At 40.5% G+C, this 23855-nt stretch overlaps 1 protein-coding gene and 1 long non-coding RNA gene across 4 annotated transcripts in view; one reads left to right on the top strand and one right to left on the bottom strand.

Annotated features, from left to right (window-relative positions):
• LOC111259136 (discoidin domain-containing receptor 2) overlaps nt 1–23573 on the bottom strand; it is a 44212-nt gene extending 20639 nt beyond the window's left edge. Inside the window, exons 1-2 of the mRNA XM_022830877.2 lie at nt 22987–23573; nt 17858–18111 (exon numbers count right to left, since the gene is read on the bottom strand). Coding sequence (XP_022686612.1) covers nt 17858–17957 — 100 coding nt within the window. The 5' untranslated portion in view covers nt 17958–18111; nt 22987–23573. The remainder of the gene's footprint in view (nt 1–17857; nt 18112–22986) is intronic.
• Nucleotides 13177–20927, top strand: LOC111259137 (uncharacterized). Of its 3 annotated transcripts, none has more exons than XR_002679435.2 (3): nt 13177–13264; nt 13534–13713; nt 20717–20927. It is a non-coding gene; the product is annotated as an uncharacterized LOC111259137 (long non-coding RNA). The 3 variants fall into 3 exon arrangements; XR_015310452.1 differs by lacking the exons at nt 13177–13264; nt 13534–13713 and adding exons at nt 19036–19380; nt 19697–19826; XR_015310453.1 differs by lacking the exons at nt 13177–13264; nt 13534–13713 and adding an exon at nt 19036–19380.
• Nucleotides 23574–23855: the final 282 nt, after the last annotated feature.

Here is a 23855-nt window from a genome sequence, read left to right as displayed (position 1 = left end):
ACAGCCTAGGAACGTCTAGCCTCTTTGTTGTGCTTTCTGCTCATTCTTTGCTTTAAAATAATTCGCTTATGCGAAATCCATGCTTGCCTTTTTTCTCTATCAATTATGCGGTGAAACTTTTGATCAGAGCTTCGAAGTACCTCTGCATGTCAGTGTTATCAAACCCCAATGAAATTTCCACAGAAACTTAAAATGCCTTCCTTTCGCGTGCGCGCTCACCGGCTCGTTCTTAGTCCTTGATGACTTTCTCGCCGAGGCTGCCAACTATCCTGGTATGCCGCCAAGTGTTGTCGGACGCTTATGTTGAAGGCCTCTGCCTGTTTCCACTCTCCATCCTTAATTGGGACAGGCCTGAAGTCTAATTACCTCCGGACTCCACGCGGCTGTTTGCAACTTGCTGACTCGTCAAGGCCATACAAACTCGACGACCACGCTTTTCCAGCAGCTCTTTACTTCCGACCATTGCGTCCAACACAGCCAATGAGAGAGAGAAAGTCAGTCAAGGGATAGATTAGCTGGGGTTTAAGTCTCAAAGCAGATACCTTACTTTTTGTTACAATAAAGACTGAGGGAGACACACACACACACGCACACCTCAGATAAAGGTCCATGACGCAAGAGAAATGTGACAAGCACCCGCCATCATAACGCCTCACTACAGTATCTGGCCATACATGCCGCGTTTCTATAAAAGTCGGTAACAATTCCGAGCGCTTGTGGTTCTGTCGGTTCTTGGACGTAGGGTCGCATTTACTTTCTGGATTCACGTATGCTGTGGGAGATACATTGATGAACAGCGCGAAAAGTTCGAAATATGAACGATGCCACTATGTTATATTATAATTGTTCAAAGCCACTTCTGTTATGCGACAGCAATGTCAGCCAATCAAAAAAAAAGTAGAAAGACTGGACGCAATTAATGCAAAGTTGAAAACGTTTAAACTTTATCTATATTTGTTTCACGACACAAAGCTACTGTATGCCATCATTCTGCACCGAGGAGACCTTCACCACTGTAAAAATTTAGAAAAATCAACAGAGATTTGCTAACCTCTGTTCCATTCCCCCTACGTTTAGAGTTTTATCTCCAGTAGCACCGTTAGGCATTCCATCAGATGGCTCTACCTTATTCCCTGATCACCTAATTTTCTGCCAGAGTCCTTAATAATAACGTACACTAAAAATAATATAATAGTACAGTTATGTTAAATAGAACAGAGTGGATTTTCTTTAAACTGATTAAACTGTTTGCAGTTTTTGAGTTGATATATGGAAACAAATTTCGTTATATGATTTGTTAATAGTATATCATCCAGAGCATGTATTGCATCCTTATCATACGACATCTTAGCTATAAAGTACATATGACAAACAACAGGGTGCCTCCCGTTTTGGTTCATTTAACCTACGAATAGGCTTCTTCGAAAACATCCTGTCTACGATATGCAGTGAAACAACAAACCTAATAAATATCATTTAGCAAATTATATCGCTGTGTCCACGCGTGTCACACAACGAAGCGCCCGCCATTACGAATAGAAGCAAGTTCTGTGACGTCGATGCGAGAGTACTTGTTGCCAAAAGCGCCGTTGCCTATCAGTATCCTCCGTTCAACTTGGCGGCATTCAGCTCGCCATCTCCCTTTAATCCTCTAGCCGTCGTCACCCACGCCACTGTCTACGTAGACACATAAGCTAAAAGGAGATCATAATATAATAATGCTACTATACACTGCGACGTCCCGCCCCTTAGCCTTTTGTTCGCCTCGCTCCGTTTCTTCTTCTGTTCGTACATCTAAACACTACCTTCGGCGTGCTGCACCGTCCACAGCCGCTTAGACTATTCTGACTGCAGTTATCGCCGCCAGTGTTGTACGATAGCGATTACCACCACCGCTACGGCCACTACTACAGATACGGCCATTTTCTATTGCGTTCTCTCTTGACGATCGGTCTGCTCTAGGATACGAATAACGGCACAGACAACTACACATACTTGCGGGCAGACGCAGATGCTCAGACATAAAACAACGACGACGAGGCCTGAACGGTGAAAGGGGAAGGAGAAGGGTGGGCGGCGGTACAACAGCGTACGTTGGTTCATTCGTCTGCCCGTTTCAAGGCTGCCCTATGCAGCTTTGTCTGTCGTCGTCAGCAGGATCGCCACAGCGGCAATCCAATGACGCTGGGAGAGATAGATAGGAAGAGAGAGAAAGAGATATGATACAACTAATTAAGAGGATTAGCAAGAAAAGAGAGGCCCCCTCTAACGGTGCAAGAAAGAGACCGACCGTCTCCCAAGGAAACAACCAACACGGAGGCACTATGACCATTTTACAAAATGCCATTACCAGACATAGCTTGGTAGTTTGGACTTGTTGGTTTTATACCGTGTCGATGACGGATGCAGGTGACTGGCATGTCAAACTAGCAAAAACGTGGACGATCTTAAATCCAAAATCAAAGCGGATATCTTCGCATTTTAACACAATATTACCACACTAAATATGGATCGAGGATTTTCTGTCCTTGTTTTGGTAACATCACAGTCCCATCACTGTCGAACTTCCATAGTTTCTGAGTGAAAAATGTGACTTTCGCACCTTTCCATTGAAACTCTATTAAAACCAATGAAGGAGTGAGACTGGAACAGACGATAGCGCAAGATCCAAGCTATACGGCGTATGCATTTAAATTGCCCATATATGTTCTCTCAATTTCTGCCGGATACCGAGGCGTGTATGTGGTCTGTTATCGTCATGGTGGAAGACAACGCCCGTTCTATTCACAGGTTCCGATAGATTATGCTCGCTCAATGGCCTGGTTTTAACGCTGCTAGCTGTTGACGGTAGAGGTCCAAACCAGTCGATTTACCGGACGGCAGCAGCTCATAATCTACGATTTCTTTCTGAACCATATACATAATGTCACGTTTTTTGCTATCAGTCGGGGCTTTGCCACAGATCGTGGAGGTTTTAGTCACTTTGACAATAATAATAAATAAACCAGAGGGAGCCGCTTTACAAGTGGCTCCCTCTGGCTGCGTTTCTGTTGAGTTTCGCACATGGCAAAACAACGACGGAATAAGTTCTTTCGGCCAAAACTTCTTTTTAACCGGCTTTTTTCAAATTGTTTAGAACTATTTTGTAGTGAATGTTTAGTTTCTTGACGATTTCTCAACTTTCGAAATTATTCCATGAACTTTTTTCGGTACTGGTCGACCATTACGAGGGGCATCTTCGACATCGAAATTCCTCAAATAAAAGCGACAAAATTACCTTTGAGCCATTTCTTAGCACACTTCTTTTTGAGCATGGCAACGTTTGCCTTTATCGTTATAATACTATAAAACATACTAGATTTTGTGGAAATCTTATTCATATCAAGGCGCTCTATTTTAAATCTGAATAAAAACACCTTAACAATTTCAACACACGTAGTTCAGGTCGGTAAAATTATGTATATCATAAAATAACACAAATTAATCGTTCGCTAGCCTGTGTGAAAGTGTTGAGGAAGCAATGGAAAAATCGTTATACAATTAATCCGGTGGTGAATCTTCTACAAAATAACCTGAACGTTTAAGTAGGTGCACGTTAAACGACGTTGGAATTTTTTCCATTTTTATTTATTTTTTTTTTTTATTAATATTTGCATAAAAACGGTTTGGCGTTTTCAAACTATTGTTGGAAGCAATTAGCGGCAGGAAGGCCATTGTTTCGTCATGAATCGTTTGCTACCCTTGATGAATTCTTTAGGTAGATCAGATATGGCGTGGTGTTGTAGCACTCTCTTGTGTTTGCCTTAAACCATCTTTCAGTATCGATATAAAAGTAGAAAAGCATCAGATGTACCGCGAGTATGATCCAGGGATCGACATAATAGGCGAGGGTTTTCAAGCCAACTATCAATAGTTAATACTCGCCAATATGATCGTCGAGAATCGACACAATGTTACCGTGTCAAAAGTAACTTTACGCTTGTTCATCAAACTCATTGCCTTCAGCATTGTTTCTTTGAGTTTAGTAGTAGTAAGCCCTAAAAGCAAATAGATACGACCGGGTTACAAACTGTATTGTAATATCAAGTACCGACAAACAGAAAGATTTACTATTTGCAGGAAACCGAATAAGCGAATAGTCTAAAATGTAAACCTTGCTTACTTATAATGCCTTACTTGTAAACCTTTCCCAAACACATACCCGGTCGCGAAATCCTATACGCTGATCGCCGACAGACTTTATATAGTATATATTAAACGATGCTAGTTAGCCAATGAACGGAAAAATGATACAGAATGAAAGGATCAAGCGAACTAATGTTTCAGGAGGGGTTGTCATTCCTAGTTCGCTCCAATCTGCTTTGTAGCTCTCCTGTAGTTAACATTAGTCTCAAGCAGCTAGTGCATTTCCCATCTCTTCAATTTCTATTGTTTTTCTTCCGCTCCTAATGCCCGCGGTCTCCTGCCAATTCGGTGAGTGTCGTTTCGTTTATGAGCGTTTCCTTCCCTTCCTTTTAGCTTCGGGTAGCCATCAGTGGCTCGACTGATGTTTTCCTGTGGCTTTCCCCTCTTCGGATAAGGAGGATAGCACTTCTTGGATCTTCTTGGCATAGGGGGCTGCGAGCTCTTTTTCCGCTACAACAAACCCACCGGCCCTATGGCAAGCACCGGGTACGTAGGAAACAAGAAATGCTCGTCTTGGCTTGTTGTTATTGGGTCGGTAGAGTCACTTTGCGATGGATGCAGTATCGCTCTTGCTACCGCTGCTGAACTAGTTTGTCTCATTTCCTACCCAAGAGAGATGACTGATGACATCACGTAGTATAGGAGCTCAGCCAGAATCGGACGTTTCGCAAGGAAGAAGACGCAGTCGCTGCAACTCTTGTAGCAACGAATTGGATATCAAGTTCTGGCAAAAATGAGCAAATCGTTTAAGTTAGACAGATTGAAAATCCTCAGTGGATAAACTTAGTGGGAACAAATTTCAAGTATCATTGCGATATCAACGCATAACATACTTAGCAAAGGACAATTGATAATTGGAAGTGAGCTTTTATGGAAGCTATGACCCCCATTTGATTTTTTATGTAATATATATATAGAGTCAGAATAGAAGTTCTCGAATACTTGTTCGGATTTCCAGATATTAAAGAAATAAATTTTGGCTAAGAATACTGCCGTTACTGAGGTAATTACCCGTGACAAAGTTATCCAAAAAATGTTCCTGTTTCATTAACACAATGGTTGCATTCACGTGTTAATAAGGATATTTGATTTGGTAATTGTTAAATACAATTTCAGGTCATTAACGAGTTCCTATAAATCTAAGCTAGAGCTATTTATAGAAACATATATATAGCTACCTTAACGGTTATTGTGGCATTTATGTGAAAATTGAATAATTTACATTAAATAAATCAATTCAACTATTACTCAGTTGCAAACCCGATCAACCTGCGCCCTATACTTTTTGTATTCCTCACTAAAAACAAAAGAATAATAGCACAAAAGGGGCTCGTCGATAGGTCTTGACTTCTAAAACTTTTCACATTGCGGTTAAAACATTGAGCTTGACGAGCCTGTCTTGCCAGCTTGAAATTTTTGAAAAATTCAAATCGGAGAAACATTTTTTCGGATTTTGTGCAAACACCTGGGATGTTTCGAAAAATGCTCCATCTACGTTCAATATGGATACAGTTTTATAGTATGAAATGATAAATAATCCACACTGATCGCTCTCAAGGAAGTTTCAGAAGGTTTATGTATTAGTAATACTGTTGCCTGGGGTTACTTTACTATCGTACGTTCAGCACCCAGATACAATCTAAGAACTTTATAACGCAGTATATTTTTTACTGAATTTGACTAATTTAGCCTACCTCAAATAGAGATAAGAATGTAATGTCGCATCGTATTATAGTGCCATCATTTATTTAATCAGATTAGGGTTGGGAACATTGCAGAATTGCAAAAATCGGCTTCCGATCGTGTTGGACGCAGTCTCATTTTCCAAGTTACGAAGCATTAACAAAACACCTTATAGAAATATATTCAAATTAACTGTTCTCTTTCGAATCGAAATTGACAGATTGTTTAATCTTATGATGAGGCTTAATATACCCACAGCTGTGAACAGGTGGAAAAATAGGTAGATAAATGACCGCACCAAACGAAGACGGATTCAGCATCTGTTTTTCGGGGCTTATTCTGATCTCTGCCCAAGGATATGAAACTTTTTTCGCTTAACGCCGACATGGACCACTATTCAGGGTTTGCTGCGCTATAATAACTCACGCACATTTGAGTGAGGGCTTACTGACCACGTTACGGGCCCCATGCTAGCATGGAACAGCTTTACTCAAAACTTCACGATAGTTGGACAAAAAACATGCTCAGCTAGTAGAATCTTTAACTCTATATCCTAACAGTATCGGTGATATCTTATGCCCTGGCAGTACCCTTTTTCCTGACTTCAAAAACTACGCGTTAATTTCAAATATGAAGGCAGCATATCGGCTGTGGGAACAATAGCAATGCAGAGAAAAACAAAACGGAGAGCCACACCGTCGTCACCAGAAACCAAGGCATAATGTCTTGGAGTAATTCTACAATCTTCACGACGCATCCATTGTTCCCCCTTTGCTCACGTCTTCATTCTGCTCGTCTGCCTTCGTTTTCGCCCTATCCTCTCCGTGTCATTATTTCAAATAAGAACCATTACGAATGTTACTCTTGGCGTTGTTGTCGTTGTCGTGTGTGTATCTTTTTCAGTGTTACCCTTGTATACCGGGTCGGAAAATTACGTTTGTAACTGTTAGTGGCAGGGGGATAGAGTTACCCGGTGGCTGCATTCGGCTGCGCAGATGAATCCAAGCCCGAATGACCGACGACGAAGAAGGTGTCTCTTAGTGAAGCCTATTCATAGGTACAAAGATAGCAAAAAGCTCTTTGTCGTTGCAGAACACTGACCGCTCAGCAACAATTACTATTAGTATTTCTATTACTTTTTGCTAAATCAAACTGCACACGACTAGAGCTGCTACCCTCCAATCGTCGGATGTTACTGTGCGAATTAGTACAAATTAGGACATGGAACTAAAGTCCCAGAATAGGACAAAGCAGTATGACAATGGTAGAAATGATGCTCGCCATATGCGCAAGAGGGCTGATAACAATTGTTTAGTGTTTTTAAAGATGAAAATATGAAATGTTCAAACTTTTTTGATTGATCTGTTCGGCGGACCAAAACTTTTACTCGGACTGTTGAGTCGTAATTACCCTTCGTTGTCAGTACATTTGTCTTTGTTCTCAGCTTCAAAGAGAAGAATCTGCTACCACTACTACTGCTACGTCCTCGGTCGCAGCAGGTAGATAAGCAAATAATATCCAATGGGGCACCTACATCAATGTCACAAAGAGCAATGGATCACAAAGAATGAGTACAAAAATAAAGATTTTAGCATAAATTTATAGCTTAGCATTAGAAAGAACAACGACTCTCATAACAGAAATACTAAAGGTTAATAGATGCTTACAGTTTCAAACATGTGTTCACAGGACGGTACAGGTTACGGGCCGTTGCGAGCTGATCGTGCCGCACCGCCTTTCTGTATAGCAATAGTAGCGAAGTACCTAAAACTTCATATAGTATTATTAAGACGCTCCGTATATATATATATATATATATATATATATATATATATATATATATATACGGAGCGTCTTATAGTCTTCTAGGCGTTATATAGTCTTGACATCGCTGTTACATTTTTCCTAGATGACTCGTCATGTGTATTATTTGTTGGAGCGTCAATTATTACCTCGTAACATTGACGAAACTTATAACAACATTTTTCTCAGATACGAGCTTTTCGGAGTCGATATCGGATAAAATGTAATCGATCATCCTATACATCGAACAAAATTCTAACGGCAGAGTAAGACAAAGATCCTACACCGTCACGTCAGTAACCAATACTGATTGTAGACAGTATAAAGCCAGTTATAGCGGTAAAAACGTCAATTTCCAATTCAGTGTTTTGCTGCTGTTCTTACCATCGGGTAGATTAGGATCGACGCGCGTTTCTCAGTACTTGCTCTTCTACGCGAAAGTCTGTGACAGAAGACCTGTTACAGGGTCGAGAAAGGGAATCAATGGTGGCAGTTCTACGACGTTACAATGGCCATTAACAGAATCGTTTCGCATGGCGAAGCGCTTCCGAAGGACCACGGAAAGATGGCGGACGGAAGAAAGACATTACGTTGCTAACAGGCAATAACAGTGGTAATAATAATAATAATATATTAACCGGAACGCATCGCCGACGGCATGTTCACAGACGCAGATACAGGCTCAGCATTGAGTACGCCAACTTCCACAAGTGATAAACTAGCTCGTTTTTGATTTTCAAGTGTCAACGAACGAAGTTTTGTCGATATGCCTAGTTCAGGGAAGGTCTAAATCGATAAAAACTAGTAAACCAATACTATTTAGGCTGGTAGACGAGCAAAGGCAGCTTTCTATTCATAATAAATATAAACTAATATCGATATTAATAACGATCGAGATACAGATCTCCGGACATCTTGACTTTGATAAGAATTTAGAATTATAGAATCGATTTATTCGCCAAGTGGAATATTGTACATGCAAAATTTAACATTACGCTATATGGGCGCTGCGACTAGGTTTTAAAAATGGTTTGACAGTAAAAATCGTTATTTTGACTCCGATGTCACACTCACCCGCTACCCATTTTTGTTCTGTTAATGGGGATTTGGTAAATATATGGTTAATCTAATTTTCAAAGCACTTTCTGTACTACAATAAAGTCCACCTACCTAGAAGAGACTGGCGCGTACCGTAAGGCATCCAGTATAAAGAATCTAACAAGGGAAAGAATGTGTGTGAAGGATATTTAGATTAATGGAAAACAATTTTGGTCGCTTATCAGAGAAGCAAACAATAGTTCATAACCTCAAAGGAGTGAATGAAGCTCACAAGTTCGTTATATCATAGCACTTCACATGCCGAAACATGTTCAGCTAAGACAGCTTCTCATGGTACTTGCACCGGAGAACACGTTGTGGTGCACTGTAACCTATCCTAGACCATGTAGATTTAGCTGCATGATGTAGTTTGGCCGGCGTAGAATAGGTGTAATTAGCTTTTTAATAAAATGAAAAGAATTTGCCTATTTTTTTCGTTAAATGACTACAACTAATCCGAATAGGTTTTGTCGATAATCTTCATTAAAAAAAAAAAAAAAAAAAAAACAAAATATATTAGGAAATAAAAAATAGAAAAACATCATGAAAACTAATTAAACACAAATCTGTATGATATATAGGTCCTGCGCCGTCATATTCCTAGTAACCTAGTATCAACGCTGCGAATGGTAGACAACAAAAAAAAAGTTTGCTTCCGGCTAGTTATTTCCGAGACAGTACCTAAGGCCACGCTCGGGTTACTTTGAACCTATGATAGCATGATGGCTTAAATGCAGCGTTCTGACTCTTGTCGGTGCCGATCTGGCGGTGCGAGTGGATGAGGGTACCAGCTGATAGGTTAAGTCGTTCCAGACAAAGATCACGGACAAACGTCCTCTATGTGCGCAGGTGGCGATTTCGCGCTGCATCGATGCACGCCAGAACGAAGGTTCGGAGGAAAAGAGAGCTCTCCGATCAAAAAGATTACCTAGACATTAGTTTCACGCTTATTCCACGAGTAGCATTCTACCTAGCCGGCGAGGTAGACCTCATGCACCTTAAAGTTGAACCTTAGCTCGAAGCGTGTATCTTTAAGTAAGCTTTTGCAATCGTCGGTGCACATGGCCGCTATGGCAGGTCTATCAACGGGAGTAACTGTACTGAAGAACGTCTTGAGTGAGACTATTTCTAGTTTCTTAACCATTTCTCTATGTTAAGCTTGATGTTAATTTAGTAATAGTAACTTTTTTCTAAAAAAGGGTTTATCCTAGGCTTTCAATATATTAAGAATTGACAACCTAAGCAAATAGCTGCAACGTTCGAGAGATTTACCATTAACTAAAACTTCGAATGTTTAAGCGGCAACGTCTTGACTAAAATGATTGCTGGCTGTTTTTACATGCAATTTCTAAAAGACATTTTCTTTTTGTTTTAAAAAGTCGTAAATAAATGTCCAAATTACGTGTGAAAGGTTTACCGAAACTTATCCTCTCCTTGAACATCTGGGCCGTTTAGCTACACAGGTGAAATCTATTTGAAGATTGGAGTACCTTTACAAGCCATCGATCTTATGGTGATCCTAAATGATTAGGTTATCAGAACAGACGCGAAGATATCGTCTATTATAAAGTGATACTAGTGGCCAATGGTCAGATTTATGAAGTGATACATTTAATAGCTTCTTTTACTAGCTACCTGTGTTGCTATGCCGTTGCGAACGGTTTTTGCCAGTTGACTTTTTCACTCGGCAAGTTTCCTAGGGATGTTCCTTTATTAAAGGAGGCATAAAACTAGCGTGTTATGGCTTCTCCAATCTGATGTTTGCCTCTGTTATTATCACATCACTCTAGAACGATATGTCTGCCCCTCCTGTCCGCTTGCTCGATACCGGAGCAACGCGCGTTTCGCTGGAAGTCAAAAAGTGCCATTTTAGGCGAGAAAGGCGGCTGAATGTAGTGTGAGCGCTGTGCTTCCAGAGTTGGCTTTGCGTAGATTCAAATGGGAGACATGCCGGCCTATGTAACGCAGTCATCTCCGGTTCTTAACGAGCCTGTCATAAACCCGATATAAAGAATTATGTTCGCAGGTGAGGCTTTCTTGTTGTTGTTGTGGTCCGTCGTAGTGTTACTGCTTCTGCCAGATATTCCCTAGCGTATCGTTTGATGCAGAGTTGCCAATTTCGCGAGTTGTCGGTGTCGCCTTCTGTTACCGGTTGTTCGCGGCACACGCACTCATACACTGATACGCCTGGCTTGTGGTACCCTATGTGATAGCAGTTTAATTATTCTACCTCATTCAGGTAGTATCACACACGCAAAAAGCTATGAAATTACTTATAAAAGAAACGCAAAACTATGATAATAGAAAAATATTAGATTCAGATCGCTTGTGATAATGTCGTATGTGACTAAATTTTCCTGGTTTATCACTAGTCCGTCCAGAACCTGGTTCCTCAGGACGCTAATCGCTATCGTAGTGTATAACATATTCATATATCAGAAACGCCCAATACGAGTGGCGTTCTATGGTTGGTCATGTCGACCTCCATCCTAGATGTATTTCAACTATTCAATTGCGATATGCAACTAGAGGGAAATTCATTTGCGTCACGAGCATTTGTTGGCGCGTCGCTCTGCGGAAGGATAGCTCCTCTTCCAGAGAGCGGAGGCTAGGCTTAGCTACGTTTCCTTCTAGGCTTACGAGGCTAAAAGTCGGTTAGCGTTCGCTTGAATGAGATAGAAATTCGCATCTGATTACAAAGCTGATGTACCCAACTTTATTGCTTATTGGGCTTTTTTTTGCGGATACTAAGTGGTGGAGTCTGTGTTAAGATATGTTTCTGTTGTGAAGTAAGGAGCTCGTTTAAGTGAGGCTCATTGCCACTTTGCATAGCTCTCTGCATAGCCCAAAACGGCAGCAGCCATCTTGCTGCCGCATTGGCTTTTATTTTACTGTAAATGTACACAAAATGTCGTAAGGCTATAATGGACGCGTTAAGTGGTGCCTTAGCTCCAGAAAGCTAGGTCTTTAGCCACACATAACAAGCGACAGTTTAGTTCTTGTAGGTTACTCTTAAGGCGTATTAGACGAAAAATCAAGACTTCGGAACCCGCTTGTATAATGTTACGATAACGCTATTAGATGGAACCTCGTTGAGTGGATGTGACGATGTGAGCGCAGTTGCTCGGTTCTTGGCATCCTTTACGCCAGCCGTCTAACTTGTCGTTATCGTATCCTTAATGAAAAGCACTCACCAAGGACCAGGACATCAGCGAACAATAGTGGACATCCAGAGCTGGTGCTCTCCTCACTGCGGTGACGACTGCGTCAAAGGGCAAACAAGGCTTTAGGCCGTCTGCCAAAAACAACACAATTACTATCGGCGTGATTAATATCACCACCGCAAGGCTTACTCGAGTAAGACCCCTTTTGATGGCAAGACACATAAGTGGGAGGACATACACGCGACACACGATAGTACTCACTCGACAAACAGCACAAAACAAAAGGCGGGGTGACGGGGAGCATCAACGAACGAGTGTCCGATTCACGTTGTCGACCATAAGAAGCTCATTTTATAGAAGGTAATAGGTTATACGAGTCATTAGATAAAAGCAAACAGTATTTAGCAGCGGCACTCAAGCAAACATCATAGACGTTAGTTTCTCAAGAACATATGTGAACAGTTTTGCCAACACAATCCGTTTTTGCTTAAATTAATACAGAACGTTGCATTTATTTCGTTTCGCTTGGAACAGTTTATCGTTAGCCACTGCCGAAATGACCAACTGTGACCCCATTCCGGAATTGGTTTCCAAAGAAGGCATCTATGCCATAGATACTGTACCATTTTTACATAGTCAAGCATTCGTTCCTCTATCTCTAGTTCTAAAAGCATGATACATTAGTACAAATGCAGGCAGGTCAAATACGCCTTAGTCAAGTCGAAGCGAGATAATTATATTTACGCGGTATCATTGTCCCTTTGCTGAAGTAATACCACAGCTACTCTTCAGTCATCATCAAATTTTAGTGAATTGAATCAAAATTGATACTTCAAAGACGTATGTTGTAATGTTTACGTAATCAGCGCATACCGGTTAGAACTAGAGCAGCTTATTTGATGATAGTAACAAAGTTAAGATCGGAGCACACATAATCGCGTTACATGTGCGACCTATGTGAAATCTAGTCTGAGCAAAGCCTGCACAATGGTTCTTTCCATGAACAAATTAGAGCGGTGGAATGCTTTAGCACATCATTTTTCGTTGCTCTATAGCGTTTCGAATAGCGAGTTTAGTTACGCAGAGGTCCTGCGTCGTTCTAAGGAATAGGACAACCCTGAACAGTACTTTGCACTCAAGCTTCTACGACTCTGCATGCGCAGTAGCACTTTCTTCCCAGTCCTGCGTTTCTTCCGGGACTCGCTATAAAAAGCACATACAAATATCGCTAGCGGCTGCGATAGCAAAAAGCAATGAGTTTCAGTGGAAAAGGAGCGGTGAAAGGAGAGGTAGAGAAGAGGGTCCTTCTGTAGGACCTTCGCTGTTCGCTGGTAAGCACGACCTGCGCTAGTTCAGCTCACGCTCGTCTCTGTTAGCCTGTCGCTTGTACCACGCACTGCACCGCTAGCAGATCGAATATGAAAAGAGTTAAACGGCGTTGTATAATGACAAATACAATCCCGAGTCTAACATCTCGACAGCCTTTTGTGCTCCTCGAAAAGGAAACATAAAAATGAAAACTTTCTCCTCAAAGCATTCTGTCTAGAACGGTGCAAGGACAAGAATTAAGTGCCATTTCTCCTACGTCCCGTCCTTATAGCAGGTCCGAGACCGTAGGACTCAACGATGTCGACGGGCGCTGGCATGTTGAGAGATAGCAGCCAGGCATCTCTCGGTACGGTACCGGCTTTGCCTTCGAGGAGCAGCCCCTATAAAATGACTGTGATGATGATGATGATGATGATGATGGCGGCGACGGCTACAGAAAGATGTAAAGATGGTAAATATTCGAGATGACGATATTACACTTAGCACTTTCTCTGGAACTCTGAGTAACGCTATAGAGGTGAATAAATTGCCATATAAACGTTAAAATGGAACAGAGTGAAAAAAATGGTTGTAAAATTCAGGAATCTTCAAGTCTGTCGACTTCACGTCAAGCTTCACTGGCTAGTGTAGTTTATTCTTAAATTAACTTTATATCACACAGAATGGTACGAGATCATTTTGCAGCAAGCGGCACCAACTCGGCCCGACGAAGATGTGTCTGGGAGCAGTGAACAAAATTCACTGCTACATCGATTGCATCAGAGATTTACATATATAATATTTTTTAAGGCCACTCTGAATGGGTAAGAGGTCTACAGTTGACTCTTTCGACAACCTACATTGTAATAGTGAATACAAAATACCGCCCCACGTTCCCAAACTCTAATTTTGACCGACTTTTTTTATTCAAGACTTTTGCCACCGAGCGCTCAATAACCACATCTTGCAACAAGCGGAACTTTTTCATGTTCTTCTATTATAAACGTTTTAATCATTTATTAACGAATATCCTTCCCTTTTTTACTTCAACTAAAAACCCAGAGTCTTGTTACTGTTATAGAATTAGGGCTGTTGGCAGATTTCCCTTTTGAACGCACCGAGAAAAACTAAAAGGTTTTCGTCGACTGTAGGGGCTTCTACATTCCCTAGCTGTACGGCTGACTGGGTCTGTTGCGTAACGCCATCGATACAATGAAAACTTGCGCTCTGTGGGTTATATTAATTCCAACTACCAGACCCTGCTCAAGCCACACCAAGCGACTATTAATCATATGTGACACTCGTACGAGTCGTAAGCGCAAAAGTAGAAATGGCGGCAGCAAGAGCAGCACCATCGGCAGTCTAGTCCAACGTAAACAGAGCAAAGATGCTTTGCGTGGCACTGTTTGTACCCAGCACACTTCAAACGGACGATGAAAGCAGACGAAAAAGGAATAAATACAGTGTCATACCAGTGTGAGACTAAAAATTAGATGGCTAAAACTGACCCTCGCCCAAAATATGTGTACTACTCCCCTACATGCAATAAAGTACATATTGATTTAATTGTATTACGGCAGGGATACAGAGCAGTGTGCCCGCAATAGCTTGCCGCGTTCCAAATGGCCCTGTAAAATGTGGACAAGATTCCCACGACATCAACCTATTGCTTTTTTTCTCTATCTACTGCATTATAATAACGCTTTCATAATTGAAATCGAGACCGATTCACAATCGTATAACTTATACTAACTTGACATGATTGATCGGCCATTAGACAAGGATTTATGAATGGTTGGTTACGAAGAAATACGCGTATTATTTAGTGAATCAGTAATTTAGATATAAAAAGGTTTTATTCGAACATGGGCGTTATACGTGTTTTCAGAGAATGAGAACTCTACTGACACTGAAGTATTAAAACAGCAGACTCAAACCTCATAAGACTGCTACGAAACAAACAAACAAACAAACGGCAAAGTTCCAAACGGCATAAGTTAGGAAATTTAATCAAGCAGCATTGTCGACTATAGTCAGCAGCTAGAACGGTATATTCCGTTCTAGATAGTTGAATGTCAATGTCAGCTCGAACGATCTGCTAGAATCTAATAGAGTAGAACGATATGTTGGCGGACTAAGTTAGCGTCTGCGACGAATGAGCCGAGCCTACCAACTTCTAACTATAGACCTAGTTATACATCGGGCCTTCAATGGCGCCTTATATGGCTTGAAATGTTCAAAGCTGGCGATTCCCTTTAGTGGTTCACGACATTGGCCACCTGAGAGCATTTACAAAGACTCGTGCATCACGCTTGCAAACCGGACGGACCATATTCTTAGTGCTGTCGATTAATATATAGGAACCTTTGGCCAAGCAAATAGTGTGTATATAGCAGAAAAGCTTTAGTTGTTTTGCTACGTTCCCTTGTACTGGCTTGATTACGCTGTATTGACCTAGCAGGTCGAACTTTTAAGGGTAGACTAATGTTGTACTTCGTAGTTTAAGAGTCACCTGTACGAAAAGTAGGTGCTTATTGGTGTCAGTTTTGCCTTTTTTATGCTTACATTGTTCATTAAGCCCTGCATTTGACTCGCCTACGGTTATGAAATATTTATGATTAAGGTCTACTATCGTAGTACCTTTAAATCAGAATGAAAAAAGATCGATAGCACGATGATTCTGTCGTAAGCAGTGGCAAGCAGCTCGTAAGCTATACATAAAATTATAATCTCGTCGTGAAATGATCAGTAAAATGTTTCGTGTTATTTTGTAACTGTCAACTGCATGAGTAACACTTATTATTATTAGAAGCTTTAATTGAAACATATTCAGATCTATTATAATTTGGATTTCATTGCATTTTTAAAAATTTCTTCCTTGTATCCGATGCAACGAATTTTATTCAAAAAAGTTCTGTTCCCTGAAAGCCAAATTTTAGACCTGGCAAAATTATTATGTAATCGTATAGGATTGTAGTACGGTTAACATTGCACACTATTGAAGTCCTGATATACTTTCCCTGTCGCCCGGATAACTAACGCGACTAACATCGTTTACTATTCTTTTGGCCTCTTGCTATTTGAAGGACAGCTCTTCGCTTATCGTAGCCTTTTCCGAGGCAGTCACACCATTGAAACGATATATGTCTACCAATGAAACGGACCAGCCTCTGGGGCTTAGTTATATGGTTGTGTGAAAAGCGTATTAAGACAAACAATGGACTGTGGGGTCTTTATGTCACATATACTTATGCAGTCTAATTAAGGAATGGGTGAGCTGTTATGGTGGTTGGAGTGTGGTTCTTGTAGTAAGCAAATGCTGCATCGGTATCACAGTTGACTTTAACTTCAAAAAACGTGCCACTAAGTGCTTGTATACGTAACATTCAAGTATACTGGAATTGTCTGAAACAACGTTATTTTCTACGCTGTTAGCGTTTGCTTGACATGCTAAAGCACTTCCGTTCTTCTCAGCATCAGCCGGAGTGTGGCCGGGGCCTTAGCACCGATGTCTTCTCTTGTTTTTCGTTCAAATTTGAGTCATTCGATTAGTCTTCTATTATTATTTATTCAGTTTTGTGGTACTGTGCCAAGTACACGTATTACCTAGTAACGTTTCCTTAGATTCCGTCTGCCACGGCGTTTCTAGCCTTTAGCATTGAATGTAATAGCACCATCACTTCAGTCATCAAAAATGAATCCTCCATCCCGGAAAATCAGTAGTTCCGGCATTTTTCCCTACTATACGCCTAACAAACAATAAACAATGAACACAACGATGAAAGATCTATTATGGCTGAAGGTACTAGGAGCAAAGAGATTGGAAAAATAACTTCTTAGGGATTCAATCTTATTTAGACTCAGCAAGAAGAGGATTATGTTCTTCAATGGTCAGCCTGTTTAAAGTTCTGAACAGATTGAAAAAGGGAGAAAACAACGAGTGTCTGTGATGAATTGATGCCTTTTCGATCAGATGAGCGGCTCGCTTTGCTGGGTACGTGACTTAAAAGGTGACAAAAATACTCTAGCTATCATTATGATGACCAGTTCACTACACCTCAGCAAAATTTGCCGTTCCTTATGCGGACAGAACGGAACACAATTTCTCCATTGATGATAATGCTACGATACTATTAATCATGATTCGCTGAATAAAGTCAGGTGCCCGCTTACTACAGGGTGAAAGCAAAGGACAAAAACAATCCTAGACCGCCGACCTTTTTTTTAGCGAATTCACACAGGGAACTGCCACAATGCAATCACAATATACGCACCACGAAAGTTACCAATAATTTAGTTTCTTTTAAGAACGTTGTTTTTGCAGGGCTATAAATTCGTTCAAAGTTTTAGCGGAATTTCGGCGCAACGGAGTCCTACCGAAAGGGCATGAACGCGTCAACGGGCCTTCACGACTTCTTTAGTCGTTTAACGGGTTGCAACACGTTAGTTTGTTAAACGTTTGTTCTGAGTTAGTCTGGATCTCGAAGGCTTGTAGTATGTTGTATCGTAATGCTAATTCAGTTATGAATTAGCGTTACTTCTAGCTAATAACAATGCCCTCCATTAATCCCAAGTAAGTCGCTTAACAGTCGTTAATACAGGCTCTCTAAACTTACCCAGATTCGTCGCAATAACTTGACTGCAAAGTTGACTCGGACCGTAAATAACTCCTAGAAGCAGAAGAAAATACGCACTCGGTGCAACGTGAGGTGTCATTGTTGATCAATAGCGCTAGAAGAAGTTGAACCGCCAGAAAAAACACTGGGGTTAGTTTCTTCTTGCTCCTTCTTAGATGGCACCCTCCTTGAGAATCAACACATTGTACTGCACAGATCCCGATCAATCGCCATTGTTATCACACGAGCCGATCCTAAATGAAGACAATGATAGGTTCTTAATGATAGGTTCTATTTTCTGAGCAATTAGACAGCAATCACTTTTTCCCTGTAACTAAATTGAAAATAGCAAGGCAAATACGGAATCCATATCGCCGTTATAATGATTTAAACAGTTCAGGCAGCTTTATCGGGGTTCCCTCTCGTCACTTCTCATAACTGTCGGTCCTGTTAAATCTACGTAGCTCCTATATGTTCTATTATCATATGTAATTCTAACTAAACAAATTTAATCTAAATATAAGATAAAATTGAATAAACTATACGTAAATTGACCGAACTGTTTACCAAAGCAAATATTAATATCTTCATAATGAATCTTCCTCCATAGTATAGTTATCTGAGTAGGGATCTGATTATTATTATTATTATTAGACTCGGCAATTCTGACATGTTGCTACAGTTCTCTCTTAAAGCAGCCCATTACTGATGAACCGAGAAATAGCGAAAGGTGATGCCTTAACCTATAATACCATGCTGTCCTGCATGGCTAAGGCATAACGTTATTGTACGACTATTAACAGGTATGACTGTTTTACATAACGTATCAAAGCGAAATGTTTTCTAGAAATTTGTGTTGGAAAATGTCCGATTACCAATATAAACATTTTAACCCACTACAAACCGCACCTATCGAGCCGATCTAGCTAAACGTTTTAGCGTATCATGACAATTAACATAATATTGTAACGTAATCTACGAGCTGCATAATTCTGCTGGCAAATCTTGGTCATGGTCTTCTGTCAATCGACTGCAATAGAAATGTTATTAACAACACTGTAATATATTAAATAATAACAACAACTTTGATCGATACAATTTGTACTGGGCAGCTTCAGCAATAGCTACGATCTATCTTTGCTGATCTCGCGGTCACAGACAATTCAAAGTGTTTCAACAACAGAGACGAAGCTAAAAAAGTGAGCAGGTCGTGAAATGCTGAAGTTAATCAATTTTCTCGTTAGGGGATGCCACTAAAGCAGACCATTTGTGATAATACCGTATTTACATTAGTATCGACAATTGGAACACGCTTGCGGAATTCTATGGCGTAAGGGTTCAGTTGATATGCAGTGACGCTATGGAACAACAAAAAAAAAACTGTGAATTAATTGTTTGTCATGTTTGTTCTGCTGTGCTGACAAAGGTATGGGTTCTTGCTGCGTTGAAGATCAGCCAACAACTGGAATAGCTCGCTCTTCTCGAGCTGCGTCTATGAGCGGAAGGCGTTTGGATAATATTAGGTTCGATCTCGTAGTTATCCGCCAATGTAAATGAGGAAAACAAAGAAACGAGGCAAATTATATGAGTAGCGTAAATGTAAAGCAGCTATCTCTAGGGCATGTGTGCGTTCTATTTATAAATATAAACTATGCTCTTCGTAGACATAGATTACTGGTTCACATAAAAATGGGCTTTTGAGTAACCCTCCTTCCGACGTTGCCTCCAATCGGACAAGCGGTAGTGTTCCTTCGGCTGCACTTCCGAAATCTAAACCCATTTCATTTAAGACCCACATATTGAAGTAACACGTTCCATTGTTCTTTCTTATCTATGAAGCATTCGAGCCGATCCCGAGAACAGATCACTTTGCTTACCGAGGCCAAATGGTTAGAAGACACATGGCCAGCCGTATTCAACAGATATTGTGTGAATTATGGCACTATGTGACACGCGATCTTTCATAACTGTTAAGTACTTTCTATTGACTAATCTACAAAAGTTTCGCAAAGATTACGTGCAAACGGGTTACAACATTAGCCAGATAGATTTCGGGATACTGTGTACAAACATATGCGCTAGTATGTGATAGATCGATGCCCTTACAAGGCTAGAGTGATTTCCTTCGAAAAAATGATTATATACCAAAGAAAAAATATTTGCTGTTCATCTACCCGTCAATGGTATAACCAAGCTTTTCTCGTGCGAACTTTTTGCCCTTGTGCTGGTCGAGAAGAAGATACCAAGGAACTCCCATATTTCAGTTATGCATTATGCATGATAAAATAACCACTAAGTCACAGTGAGCTCTAAGGGCCTACCATTTTCTAGATTTAGGCCTCGTCTAATTTTTCTTTTTCTTCGCGTAGCAGTCAAAGTCTTCCAAAATGCTAGATCGAATCATTGAGTCGTCATTCACTTATTTTAGCTGAATAAGGAAGAAAGTTTCATCAAACAAGTTTATTTCCTTTGGATCAAGTTAGTGTGACCTCGTCTCGACAACTTGCATAAAATATTTGGCAATAATATAATTTTCAATACTCAATAAGTACAAATCAACAATCTACTATACGGCTTGCAATTCCGAAATAAGCAAGATAAGGAAAAATAGCGTACCATTTCAAGTTACAGATGTCCACATCACTAATTTTGATCGTGAGGTTAAATAATTTAGCAAAAGCAGTAGATCATTCGAATGTCGAGTAAGCAGATTATACAAACAACTATCGATTAAGTTAAATCTAAACAAATGTCGTAAAGTACAAATCTGTGTATATTTAAGAAACTAGATATATGATTGATGTTAAGGGTTGGCAATACTAATCAACTTATTTAAGTGGTGTGATACTTGAATTTTAGGTCGGATTCACTGCCTATAAGGCCGTTAGTTCCGTAAAGGATTCAGCCTAACGAGCTCAACGTCATCAGAGGCCCAACCAAGATTGCTATTTCTATTATCACGATCATTATTACCGATTAGATGTACGTTTATGGCGCGGTCACTAAGCAGAAACGGACCCATTAACGATCACGTGGACTTTGTTGATCTAAATCTACGAAAAAAATAAAAGCGTCAGAAATCACTTCCTTTTATTCAACATGCACCAAACGATCCCGTGAGTTATCCGATAAATTAATGCCGCCTGATATTGGACCGGGTTGGCGCTTCGCTAAAGGGCATTCTCACTTTTATGACAAAAAAAAAAAAGATTACCGGAAAAAGAATATTCAACTAAATGTTCTGGTGTGAGGTGCTAGCCCCGAAACTGAGTAGAGAACACTCGCAAAGCTTTTCCACAGTTCGGTTGCCAAAATATTGCTTAGAATTGTGATTTGTTGTACAAAATAGAATAACTCTGGGTTACCTGTTTTTTTTTTTCTTTTTTTTTTATTACATGCTTCCGCTTCTAGTTAGCTCTTGCTTACGTTCGTTAATCAGTCTTTGCAAACGTATTCGACAAAAGTCGAACCGTCTGGTCCGCCTTGGCAGTTGTCCGCTTGCTGCTCCGTCTTATAAATTCATCGTTCGTAAGCTTTTGTTCGAAATGGCTTAGAAAAATTATTTTTTCCGTCATTTCCCCAGAGGGCTTTACATCTTCATATGGTAAGTTTTAGTATATTAGTTAACAATCGTCGGTAGTAATATGGCCAAGCAAGAGAAATCTCACGCGTTCACCACTGCTGCGCGAACTGGCGTCTTAGAAAACGGTAACGTTGTCATGCTAGCGAACGCTACGAGCACGCGCGTGCCATAGATAGAATAACGATAGCAAAGTTATGAAGATCTATGAAGCTTTTGCCACTAGGTATCGCATTGTACGCATTAACAGTCCATACACTTTGCCGATTTTCAAACATACACTCGTGCGCTTAGTATTATACAAATACACTCAACTTGGAACCGCTGCCAGCTAGCGTACCTAATATCGAACCTCAGAGTAGTCCTCTAAGCTTCAAACACTGAAACTAGTTTTTCGTAGTAGAGGTTTTCTGCTCGCAGCAAGCTCGTCCAACACAAGATAGTTTCAACAGTTGGGGGGAAAGGGGGGAGGACTCGTAAGACCGGCACCTAAAAACTTTTGCTGGAAGAATACTTTTCATAAGCTTTTTACTGTAGCAATATATATATATATATATATATATATATATATATTTATGGTACCGTCAAATATAGACTATTATTAATGAAGAGTATTAAAGGTGAGGGTTTTTATAGACAGGGCGATTAACGTGTCGTTAAGCCATGAAATAGAAAAGGCAATTCCAAGGAGCTAACTTCCTTTCGGTAACTGTAAATTTCACATTTCGTTATAGCTAGATACAGCCATCATAGCTACACAACGGTTTAGCAATAGCTGTTCTATAACTGCAGGACAGGAGTTTCTCACGCAGAGCCTGTAACAAGGCGACTGGAACAAATACGATGAAATTGGCCAGAAGCACAGAACTAACGAAAAACAGTTTCGTGGCATCCAGAGAAGTCTAATATAACTTCGTATAGGCTATACTTGACTCACTAGTGTAATTATCAGTTATTAAGGCTACAAAGTTTGCTAGGAAAGGAAACTGATCTAGACCACGATAAACCGTAAAAATAATGACAATAATTTTTCGTTGACTCGTTTATTTTCTTGATAAGATTCTGGGCTATAAAGCAATACGTGGGCAAAAGAATTATCAACAGACCGATGTTTTTAAGTCTAGTGTTTCTACGAATCGTGGTCCAAGCAAAACCAGGCCCGACAAAAAACAAGCAGATGAGCAATAACAATTTACGTGCCTCTCATGGAGGCTTTAATAAGTTGCATTCCAGGTAGGACAAAATAATATAAGTAATATATAAAATGGCTCCATATGATTGCCTTTAGGGCTATGTTTGTATGTACTCAGTAGTTGTTGAAAAGCTTTGAATAGAGCAACAACATGACTGAGTCACTAGTGCGCAACAAGAAGGATATATTACGATCTGAGCTTGTAGCTTCGTCGAGTGCACGTGCGAATAAACATAAAGCTATGCTGTCGGAAGATCCGTGCGGTAAGTTCAATATTTTAATATTACGTTTTGCAAAAATTATATGCATTTATAAGTAAGATGATCAATTGTCAAGCCAGACCACCCAATCATTTACCTGGTACTGGAAGCACAAATGCAAATTCACGACGATATTATTCCCTCGGCTGTTCCTAAAAAAATAAGACGGATCTGACCGTTCAGTTTTACAGATTATCCATTGTACTATATCCTTAGAGACACCAGTAAACACATCCGTTTCAATCAAGGTTTATCACACTCAAATTCATTGAGTTTTATATTGCTGCACACGCCTAACTGCACGTCCATATACGTGCGTGCGCACCTCCAAGCACTGGTCACTAGCGTTTGTTCCCTCAGATACATATAGCCGTCATCACCAATCGGCGCGCCCTAATTTACAGAAGATCCATGATCCCGCCTTATACCCTACGGATAAGAAAAATTCACAACAAGATTAAAGAGTCGTTATTACAAAACATCCACCGTATGATCACTTCTCCTAAATTTCTACAGTGCTTCCTTTACCCGAACTTATAGATGGTTGTCGGATAGAACAATATAGTGACAACTGTGCCATCATAGTGCTTGATAGAAAGCTGGATTTATGTGCAGGAGCCCTGCTTTTGTTCCCCGGGTGTTGTTATACAGTCGGCGCCGGGTGCTAGGTTCACCGATGTAAACACGCCAGGTATTGACACCCTTATCTGTTCCCTCACCCGCCTTAATACTGAAAACAGCATGGGCAGGGCACCCTCGCCCAAAGTTGTCCCTTGCCCAAAAAATGTTCTCCACTTTAATCCCTTTCCCTCAAGTTGGTAGTTAAGCACAGTATTGGCTCTTAGCGATTTCTCGATTCAGAAACAGTCAGGAAACAGAGGTGTAGTCCAACGGCGATACCATGTTTCAGGAAGATCTAGTCCGATCTGCAGGGCTGCAGGAAGCATAACAAAACCTGAACGTCGT

This window comes from Varroa jacobsoni, unplaced genomic scaffold, assembly GCF_002532875.2.
Source record: "Varroa jacobsoni isolate VJ856 unplaced genomic scaffold, vjacob_1.0 scaffold_297, whole genome shotgun sequence".
NCBI lineage: Eukaryota > Metazoa > Arthropoda > Arachnida > Mesostigmata > Varroidae > Varroa > Varroa jacobsoni.
This window is presented reverse-complemented; position numbering and strand designations above follow the sequence as displayed.